The sequence below is a fragment of the Lepisosteus platostomus genome, chromosome 11 (genome assembly GCF_059453375.1).
Source record: "Lepisosteus platostomus isolate fLepPlt1 chromosome 11, fLepPlt1.hap1, whole genome shotgun sequence".
Classification (NCBI taxonomy): Eukaryota; Metazoa; Chordata; class Actinopteri; order Semionotiformes; family Lepisosteidae; genus Lepisosteus; species Lepisosteus platostomus.
The window spans coordinates 981,949-993,289 of NC_142621.1; the positions used below are offsets into that span (position 1 = coordinate 981,949).

An 11,341-nucleotide genomic window follows, 5' to 3' on the forward strand; every position below is an offset into this window, starting at 1 on the left:
GGTTTTTAGCAGACCTATTCAACTAAACTGGAAGCCAGACTAGACCACAGCCTGGATTACATCTGACCTGTATTTGCTAACAAAGCTCATAAAAGTGCCTGTGATTGTTTTTTCAAAATGCTGTCAGTTCTGTCGCGTACAGGCTGACCCTCGACTATCATGGAGCACAAGTCAGCTCACCGGGGCTGTGATCTCCCGCAGAGAGACAGGGTCATGGTCTGAGCAGCAGCACACACACACACACGCCTTGACTGCGAGATGACCCCTTCCTTGTGTGGATCTGAATTCATCACAGCCAAGTTTGTTTCACAAGGTGTTTATTTAATGCAACTGTGACTGAAGCTTTTCTTAATTATGTTAAAAACTGTCAGATCGTATCAGCGGCAGTGCTGTCCAGTCGCAGGTCTGCCGTACAAGTTCATCCCCACCCACACAGTGACTGAGGACTCCTGCTGAGCTGTTCCTGTGGCTCCTGACTGTGGGTGGTAGAAACATGCCAATATCTTGCCCAAGTCTCAGGAAAGTCCCCCTGACAGGCATCTGAAAACATTCCACATCTTCAGCCAGCTGCTGGGGGCTCCGAGGGAGCACTCTGCCCTCACACACAACATGAAAAACTAAACACAGAATTAAAACCCTTAAACCACAGAAGCAAAAACGTTTACCAAAAACTTCCTTTCGTTTGTAGAATAACACCTTCTTGCAACGTAAAAGAACGTATAGAGTCTAAATATAAATTAAGACCTCACGAAATCAAGATTGGCTGCCCATTTCAACAGTTAGTACTGTAGAGGTAAGGCAGTATATGTATTGCAGATGGGGTTATTTTATATATGGCACTTCAGTTTTTTATTCATATTTTGTGTTATTTAAGATAATCTATGATCTGATACACGACTTCCCAAATGAGTAACTTTTCTTATGGTTTTTAAGACCACATTAAACACATATCATGACTTGTGGATATCACAGTGATTATCCTGGAATAACAAGACCGCCAAACTGGGAAAAGGGTTTAAAAAATAAGGAGGATATTCTGCTGCAGATCTACTTGTTTGTAAAAAGAGAATGTGTTTCTTTCCGACTTGGAGCTTGGCACACTTTATACTGATTTTAGTGTATAACATATGGATCCCAAAATGATTCTTGAAGGAAAAAATTAAACAAAAAATTTTTATTTTGCCAAAAAAAAACGTTTGCTTAATTTCCAACTGCTGTCCTGACAGAAATGTGCCCTTTGACTCAGTAAGGTTTAGAAATACAGTTATCAAATATATTTATAAAACCGCATCTATCTCCGTTTTGCCTATTTACAGTATATAGTTGTTCTACATTCGATTCAGTACAAAACCAGAAATACTCTTGGTTTTTCAGGGGCTTCAGTGGGGTGGAGTGAGTAGTGGATTTAGACCTTGGAAAGTCAGCATATTCAGTGTGTGACACTGTTTGGATAGATAAAATTAACAGCAGTCGCATTTGTCTTTACAATAAGAAAACAAGTGTCAAAGAGTATCAGCCTCTTGTCTGGCCCTCCTCAGCCCCACTGCAAGAGCCAGGGGAGGGCAGAATGAAGGGTCTGAAGGAGGAATACTGTGGACAGACTGGAGTCAGTTGTATTTTCTTGTATCACCCATATTGGAGTCAAATTTGTAGTCGAGTTCATCCAGATTCCTGGTAAGTCAGCTGATAAATCTGAGCAACTTCATGTGGCCGAAGAGCAAAAGCCCGTTCACAAAGGATCTTGCCTTGTGCTCACCGTAAAGGCTCTCGCTCCCATGCAGGACGATCTGAATTTGACGACATCTGTGAAACAGCACATTCAGCACTTAAGGAAAGTGAGAGATGAAAACATTGTATGCTGGAAAATGTACACACAACAGGGAACAGTCTAAAGATACACTCTCACCAACAGCAAGTTCACAAGGCAGCAGAAAGCACGCTTTGTTTACCTTGGTGTTGTACACACTCATTTGTGTTGACAAAGGATTTACTACTACTACTACTACTACAGCCCTAATACATATCTCAACTAATACAAAGATAGCTTCTTGTTTACCTAATAAAACTTAAATTGATGAGACCCGGTTTGACAGCAATGACATCACAAAATGTGACTCTTTCCAGACATGCTTAAATATCCATTTTCCTTACAAAATGCAAATTAAAGCTGTCACCAAAAATGAATGTGTGTATATGTTGACTGCCAGAACATCCACGGTGAATTCTGTGATATCCAAAGCAGATAATTTACATGTTAACTGACACTACGGGCAAAGGATTTGTTCTTTCCAGGGGGAAACAAAAGGGCAATATACACTGATAAATTAATGCTCGTTTGCATTTTTGTACCTTAACAAAACAGACCGATGTTCAATTAACATATTGATTAATTTAATAATTTTATCCCTATTCATCCAGAAGGATCGCAAAGATCTTTACAGACACAAGAGGAGACCATACGCATCTGGGGGACACTGGCAGAGCCGAGGAAGAGAGAGAAAACTGATTTTCCAGGTGAACAGAAAGGAAACTTTTGGGAGGCTAAATTGTGCTGCTCTCCTCTTACAAAAAGCCATTAAATCTTTAATGACCAAGAAGTAAAGACTTCAATTTAATATCTCTGCTGAAGAATGGCACCTCCTACAGCACAAGATTGTCACCAACACCACTGACAGCGGCCTACATGAGTTCAGCCCACAGAATGGTCGCATTGTTACAGTACACCTGACACAATGTTCTCCACAGCCGCTAGATTTTAAAAGCAACTTTGCTGCTCTGTCTTTCTAAAAGATGACAACAAGGTTAATCCCTACCATTAAAACACATGTCACAAATACAATTAGAAACAAATTTAAGGAACTCATTAGCTTGGTCTGTTTTGAACTTCCGTTTTAATATATGATTCTATTTTCTGATGAATAAAATTCAAGCTTCAAACTAGGAGGAGACTTTCATCATAACTTCTCATGTGACTTCTTCAGAAACAGTGAAATAGAGGACACAGGTGGAAATCACAAGTTCGGTTGTCCTGTCAAATTCTAATAATGATGAAATGAGCTGATGAATACATAGATGGAGTACTCAGTACTTTGACTTTAACTGGGCAGGCTGAGGAAGCATGAGCCAGATAATTGCTGCAACAGTGATGTTGGGGTGAATGGGTAGAGTGAATGCACCATGCTTAGCCAGTGATACTCTAAACAATCACAAGAAGAAAAAAAAATACATGAACATACAGTTGCATTGTTATGCGAACATTTTAAGTATGTTATGCATACTTAAAAAATGTATCGCTGCAATCCTTCCCTGTCTTAAGTGCGGTCAAAACCCCTTCTTACTCCAACATCTTGTCCGAAGAAAAACATAAATGTTTCAAGATGCAGCACAAAGTAATTTTCTTTTTTAATGCAATTTTTTGAAAACTAGATAGAGTTTTTTAGTTCGAGAAAAAGACGGCACGAGTCGCCCCATGTTTGTCCTGTGTTTCTTTCCTCCTGTCACGCCCCCATGCCACGCAGTCGTTTTCCAGCCTAACTCCTGTCCCGCTAGAATCCAACAGAACACTGTATTTGCCTTGTCAGTAGAACCTTGCCGTTTCTACAACACATGTTGTTGAACCAGGTTTCCGGAGCTTGCCTTTCTGATCACACTTTCTTCACGAATGATAACAGTTTACTGCTCCTCAGCTTGGTGCTGTTACCAGTCACCTCCCACTGCAATATTTCCTGGTCTCCCAAACCAGATTCTCTTGTAAGGCTCCTGTCTGATGTACACACCAACCTCCAACCTCCAGCCTTTCTGAGAAATCTCTCTGAACTCAGTGCACAGCCATGTGGATGTCCTGCATTGTCTTTTGGTCTATTCGGCACATACTGTTATGCAGGTTGACTTACTAGGGTGACAATATGAAATACAAGAATGAACGCAATGTATTCTGAACACTGGGACAAGCAGCTGTGGAACAAGGAAGTGTTTGGGGACAGGGAGATGTTTCTGTTTTTGAGTTGCATGTGTGATGTTGAAGTGGGGAGAGGAGTGATTTGAATACACCTGCTATTAAACTTTATCTTACAAACAGTATGTGTGTGGGTTACCTTTTTTTTTTAATTTTGTTTCTGATGATTTTGGTAGAATGGAATTGCTTGGCAGGTATGTTTATGTTCCCTGAAATTTGTTTTGTGAAATGCACTGCTTCATGTAATTCGTTTTTTATATCTTGTGTTTTTATGTAGGTAAGATTAATAAAGATAAAATCTTATTTGCCTACTGCAGCTATCTGTCTATCTACCTTTGCTTGGAAAATAGGGGGATTTGCTTCCAGCACATTTCCAAGCCTTTAGTTTCACGATCACACTCATAATTAAAGCACACATATAAAACAAGATCAGATTTGTCAGATTCTTCATTATCAGCAACTTTGAGCTTGACTCGTTTACTTTTAAACCCATGTAATTTCATGATCAAAGTTTTGATTTATCTTCTTGTTTGGTTCCAAACTTATCTTCTGATTTCTCTTGAAACGGCACCCCAAGACATTGCTCGGCACAAGGCTTCAGATCTTTGGCTTTTATTTGAGTCTGCTGGCAGGTGCAAGTCAGTAACTTACTGATCTTTAAATCTGGAAGTCAATTAAAACACTGAGCAGTCAGCGCTTTTAAATACATCAGGTGAAGATCTAAGCTTAATGGGGAAACTCACTCCCCAATATCCTAGTTAGGAGGTTGGCAGAAGAGAAAATGCAAACACTAATGACACCTCTAGACTTACATACCCCTGCTTCAAATAACCTTGAAAATAATCCAAAGCCTAAGGAGTGAATATACACCACATTGGACACAGGAGATGAGCAGTTTTTAGGTATCATGGCTGTCAAGCACAAGGTGCAGACTCCAGGCTACACTAGGCCCCTAGGATACTTTTTATGCTGTGCCCATCATCTTTGATTCAATTACTGCTGTTCTCCCTCATCTTCTTATCTTACAAATTCAAATCACAGGACTTTGAACCCAAATATAGGACACTAGCTGGAAGCCTTCTCTTATTCTTCAGAATAAGGCTTGGAGGCAAGCAGCGGTGCTCCTGGATGTTAATGTTCTCATTTTAATCTGGCTGCACTAGTAATGTTTCCAAATCACACTGCACGTATACAAAAGAATCACTGCTCAAGCAGCTAAACTGTTTTGTGCTGTCACTCCTAAAAAACACATTTGAATGTATCATTGAGCTATTCCTACAGCTAGAACTATGAGCAGAAACGCACTGAAAGTCTTCTTCAGCAGGCAGATCACCCCACAGGCCAGGGGACAGAATCAGGAGAGCCTCAGCTGTGGTGACATGTGCAATCTGATCTGAAAGAAAGCACTTTAGTTTTATCAACAAGCGCCTCCTTCTGGGGCTGGAAGTGCCACTGAATTGTCCCCAGCTAAGGCCTACTGTATCCTGAGACCCTGCGAGACTGGAGACACGTTACAGAAGTGGGGTGAAACACGTTAGAGAAGCAATGACGTGTCAGCTCTCACAGCTAAGATGCTGTGGCAGTAAAGGTGTGTCATCACTGTCATCAGCATCAGCATCACTATTTTCATGCAAATGGTGCAAATCACGCCCGAGTGACATCCCAACACACTTAGCGTAGAAACACGGAAGGCAGAGCAAGCAAGTGAGCAATAAAAAAACTCACATTACCACTGGCAGAAGGAGACACATTATAACAATCCATTAATAACAATAACACATTATAACAATCCATTAAAAACCTCTCTACAAAGAAATGTTTTTACTTAAGGTCTAAACAGTATAAGAGAAGCAGCTTGTCTAGTGGCTTTAGTGAGAGAGGTTTAGCACAATGGCTTATAAATAAAGTGCCTCAGTATCAGACAGAAGGTGGTAAGCTGTGCTTTCACTTTGGTGGTTAGCCAATGGACCTTTAAATGGCATTTAAACCAGTGTTATTCAATGCATTGTTGAGTGGGAAAACAATGCTTGCAAAACGAGAAGGGGAAATCCCAAAACATTGAAAATTCTTCAAACAAAAGTACAGTTTCCACAGCTGTGGAACGTTTTAATGTGCGTCAGAAATGGAGCCTTTGCTCCTCTTTAAGCAACACACACACTCAACCAACACAACACAGAAACAAAGGTGCCAGCATCAGCACCGTGTCCTTTTAGAACCGTTTCACGGACACGCTTTGCCACATAAGTTTGGAGCACATGACTGTGCACAATACTGCTGTCATCAATGTCATTGGCAGGCAGGTCTTGGGCCTTAGAAAGAGTACACCTTGCATCACCCTGTAAACTATCAGCTCAACAATAATCTGACAATGCACCTATGAATATGCAGCTTATCTGACAATCATTCTGGAGCAGATCTACAGCTCTGATAATTAGCTGTCAGCAGTGCCAGTGCCCTACAGTAAACCTGTAAGAGGCTGCCGATGAACTGGTGAAACGCTGTGCTCTTACATTGAGTACCTTTTAACAAAGAGCAGAAAACTCCCTAGTTTACAAAGCATCAGAAAGGTTTCTTCTCTGCTGGGGAAAAGCTGTCATTATAAGCACAATCAGCTTATCAAAGGCTTGTTGTTTTAAAAAAAAAAGTGTTACACGAGGAGAAACTTTTATCACTGAAATCTTCAGCTGTTAACACACCAAACTCTTGGTGCTTGAGCTACATATGTCAGTCAGCCTCTTCCGTCTCTCAAAAATGCCAGCTCATTCTCACAAAAAGGGTTAGCAAAGCACACAGTATAATAAATGCTCTTGACAAAACTGTACATTTCTTACTGTGCTATTACATATAATATAATTGTCTTTATTACAGAACTAAATGTTGGGTGCCTAAGTCTAACAAAATGCAGATTTGGGAATCAATATTTCTTAAAGCAGGAAATGGAGCTCAAACTGCTTCTGAATCAAAAAAGAGCTGCAGTCACATACTGTAGTTTTGTGCTCCATCTGCTGCACAGCACAAAGGCGTCTGACCACCATCATTTAAATTTCACCTTTTGTTCTGGTTTTAAAAAAATACAATACATCTCACAGAGTCTCCGTCCAGCAGCTGGACCCACACTGGTCTGTCTGTGGTCTCCACTCTGCACACTAATGGCCACGTGGCCTATAAGCACCAGAAGAGACCGACACATTTTAAGTGTTTACTGTAGGTGTGGCCTCTGGAAAGGGACAGTCAGCTCCTGGCCTTCTGTCTAGCCAGAAAGGACACTCCTGAGACCATGAGGAAGGGTACAAATGAGAGGAGAAAGGCATTCAACTTCTATGATGTAGCTGGGAAGCTTGTTCCATACTCCCACAATCCTTTGTGTAAAATGGGCTCTAGTTTTCCATAAGAGACAAAACCCTCATCCAAGTGACATGCTGTGCAATCAGATGAGGGATTTTTAAATTTGAGTACCAGGATTTTTTAATGACCTCATTAACACTAGCCTAGAAAGAGAATAATAGCTTCTTAACTCGGTCAGACTGAGTTACCAGTTGTGCGACAGCCATCTGGCTCTGCTGAAATCAACAGGATGGCCACGAAACCATTGCAATCGTGATCCTTACTGGGATCCTGCCAGATGGCAACATCAAGTCTCATGTACCCAATAATCTGGCGACATGGCCCAGACTGGCCATGGCCTGCTGCCAGTCCTAACATCACACTGCAGTTGCACGACAGGGCCAGGACGATGCTGCTGCAACTCTCCTACAGCCCTTTTGCCAGCTTAGAGTCCCGTATTGTCAAACCTGGCACTGACCAGGGGTGCATTGATGAAAACAGCTTGCTAGCACAATGACAAAAACCTCCAGTGGTAGAGCCATTAGCAAGCATTAACACCCTTTCAATTTCCTAAAAGAGGCACCAGTTCCTTGGCATCTAATCTGGCAAATGATGGAGACTCTTTTTGACCGGCGATGTACTGTTAAGCTATGCAGGATCAACAGCACAGGTCTGATAGAGGGAGCAGGCTCCTGCTTCAGTAAGTCTGTCCATCAGATGGGTGAGGTTACCATTCTAAAAGTAGGACAAAATCCATTCCTCACCGGTAATCACCTTACTGTCCATATCGAAAGACATAAGTGATTAAAAAACAATCAGCATTGTCTGTTAAAGACACTTAGAGTTTCTTATATTTCGTGTGTGGCATGGTTTTCTGTATTATTTCAGAAGCATGATATGTTTGCTCAGAGTACAACCTCAACGGCCTGATTGCATTTCTAATCAGAGGCTTCTGAGATAAAAGGAGGACAAATTGTTTTTGAATGTCTAACCCTTACAGGTACTGTGACTGTGACCTGGCAGGCAGTGGAATAATAATAATAACTGTTCCCAGTGCTCAGTCCAGCCTGCAGTCCCACTCTGTGCCCTGCACTTCAGGGACAGGCTCCAGGCCTCCATGGCCCATACAAGGAATGAGCATCTTCCTGATGATGGATGGAGGGATGTTGGGGGTTGCGGAGGCACAGGTGAAGAATGGCGGGGGGCTGCAGTGGCGGAGCGCAGAGCTGCGCTTGTTTCGCTGGGCCACGCTGCCCTCCCATGAAGGATGTTCCAGCGAACCTGCGCAGGGGCTGCGGCCCCCCGAACGCACTCCACATCACCTTGAGCAGCCCGTGGGCACCAGAGATCGTCCGTTACCGAGGCCTGCTCTGCTTCTGACATGCATATTAATCAAAGGAGCCAGGAGGTTTGTCTGCGACCTGCTGGTCGTGTCTTTATTATTGCTGCACTCTGGTAAGGTCCTCTGGCTGGCTAAAAATAAATACAGAGGGAAAAAGAGGTGATGTACTCTTTTAAAAAAAAAGGATGTTAAAGGAAGAGTAGTGCACTGCTGGAGGAGAAGGATAGGCCTGTGCACAACAGTGTCGGGACAAGTGTCTCAGCACTTTTTACCCAAAGAAGCAGGAGCTTTAATATAGCTAGTAAACAGCAGCGCATGAGCCAGAAAGGGGATTTTAAGAAAGGAAAAATACATTGTGATAAGATACATTCCAGGTGTTTAAGATAACAAGCGCGAGCAGGACTCTGAAGTATGGGTAATTCCAGGCCTGTGCTGTGAATACAAATATCATCCAAAACCACCAGGTAAAGAGCAGGTTCACTAGGCTGAGACCCTGCTTTGCAGGACTGTTGACAGTGCTGCTCACGTCACACAGTCCATTACTTCACGGCTCGTTCTAGGGCAGGTGGACACCTGTATGTATAAAATTCCCATTCTACACGGCTGCACTCATCCTGTCACCATCACGAAAGGGAATACTCGGAGGAAATGACAAGCAGAATGCTCCCCGCATTTTACAGCTTCCTTTGCAAACAAATTACTGTCCTTAATCAATAAAAAAAAACTTAGAACACTGTAGCGTGACTTTGTGACGAGTTCAATACTGTATGTATACGTGTTTATGCACTGGAACATTACTGGCTAGGCTATTGTGTTGTTTGGTGCTCTGTTGCCTGCCTCTCTGAAGTTTCACAACAGTGCAGATCCCAGCTCCCTGCTCCAGCACACACAGCATGTCTAAAGGTTCTGCAGCACCTCATTCGCAACCGATGCAGGACATCAGGAAAGGACAGCTGACATATCCGTTTACAGCACCAGCTCCAATTCCTCCACTTTCAATGCTGAGGTAGCGAAGGCATGAAACTGCTTGAGCCAATTTACACAGTGAGGTTCAGTGTCAGGTGTTGTGGAAATTCCTCCACTGACATTAGTCTGCCACCACATTTTAAACTTAACACAGGGGCAAATATAAAGAAATGCAAAAATGAAAGTGAAAATAACAGCACACATACACTCAGGGTTCCCACCCTGAATACCTACCTGATAAAAAAACTTTACAGGAGTCAGAAGCGCTGCTGTTAATTAAAACCTCATAGCCATTGTCCATCATTCAGTCTATGTGCGTCTTTCAGAGCGACTCCACTCCACATGCACAGTTCTTCCTGCTGCTGGGTGTTGATGAAATCCTAGGAATGCCTTCCTGCAGAATTCTGCCTCCACCTCTTACTGCATCCCTGGGAGAATTCCCTCACCGTCGGCAGCTTCCTCGGTTATCCAGCCCAGCTTAGCACAGTGTCCCACCAGCAGTGTCCCCCCCAGAGCACAACTTCCAGACCAACGTGCCACCACATTCGAAAGGAGGGCAAGGCAGTCAGCTGAGGAGGCTGTTTTTGTTTATTAAGGAAGTTGAGCAGCAGTCAGCCAATCACAGCTCTGCCAGCTGATCATTGCTGCAGCAGGAGGAAATTGTTGCTGAAGTTTAGCTGCTCTGGGTTTTGGCTGTCTAGCACACTGCCTGGTTTCAGTGACAAAGGCAGCGGAGACTGTCAGAGCTGCAGCTCTGCTCCCATGTAAAACAAGCCATGACGCTGCTCTGGGACACAGCTTTCCCACCCACAGTCATTTTGCACTCATTTGAATCTTTAGAGCAGTGAAAGTGCCACATAAAACACACAGCAGGTCACATGACTTCTCAGAAATCAACTGTTGGAGCCTGATAAAAAAAAAAAGAAAAAATGTTGCAAGGCCCTGGTACATTTCCTGAAACAGTAACTCACTGAGGAGTAGGTCTCTTTTAAGAACTGCCCTTAGAAAACATTTTCAATCAAATCACAAGTAAACATATAGTATGCAATGTGATATTTTAATAGAACTCACAAAGGGAACTGCAAGGCAGGCACACATGGCGTAAATCACACACTAAAATTACAGAAGCATTATTTCAGCTGGAGTCAGAGTATTGCTACACACCAGACTCAAGCAATGGCTTCATATTATATTTTGGGCCCAGCCCACTGTCCTGTGCTTTCCTGTTTACACAAATACTGTACATATACACGTTTCACAGGTGTTTTATTAAAAAAAAAACGTTTTAAGACTAAGATAAGACTAGTGCTCAGTATTACAATCATACAATATCTTGTTTTGCCCATATTTATTGTCAATTTTCAGGAACATTAATTTATAAAAGTTTTGTTATGGTGCATTATGGTCAATGATGTGCACTTTTTTGTATTTTGTAATTACTGAAAACTGTCATGCAAACAGGTTGTACCGTATGTGGCTGAAAATTAGATACAGTATTTTTTTAAATAAATGTTACAAGAAGCATTCAGCGTACATCGTATTACCAGAAAAACAACAGCATTTCAGCTGCTTTGCCTACAGTGCTAAAGTAAATTATATTTATTTCAGTGTTCATGTGTAATAATTTGTCAGGATTTTTTCAGCACAAGCATCTTTTCCTAGCTACAGATGGCTTCTTTCTTTAAAGAACTAAGCTTTGCTTTAGTGAAGGAGCTCAGCTATAATGGAAATTTTATATACAGTCTTTAAAAAAA

The 11,341-nt window shown here is 42.1% G+C and overlaps 1 protein-coding gene across 1 annotated transcript in view; it reads right to left on the reverse strand.

Annotated features, from left to right (window-relative positions):
- The window catches only part of LOC148651702 (uncharacterized), a 96,750-nt gene extending 86,418 nt beyond the window's left edge, over positions 1-10,332 (reverse strand). The window contains exon 1 of the mRNA XM_088597676.1: positions 9,822-10,332. Coding sequence (XP_088453802.1) covers positions 9,822-9,891 — 70 coding nt within the window. The 5' untranslated portion in view covers positions 9,892-10,332. The remainder of the gene's footprint in view (positions 1-9,821) is intronic.
- Between the last annotated feature and the right edge of the window lie 1,009 nt (positions 10,333-11,341).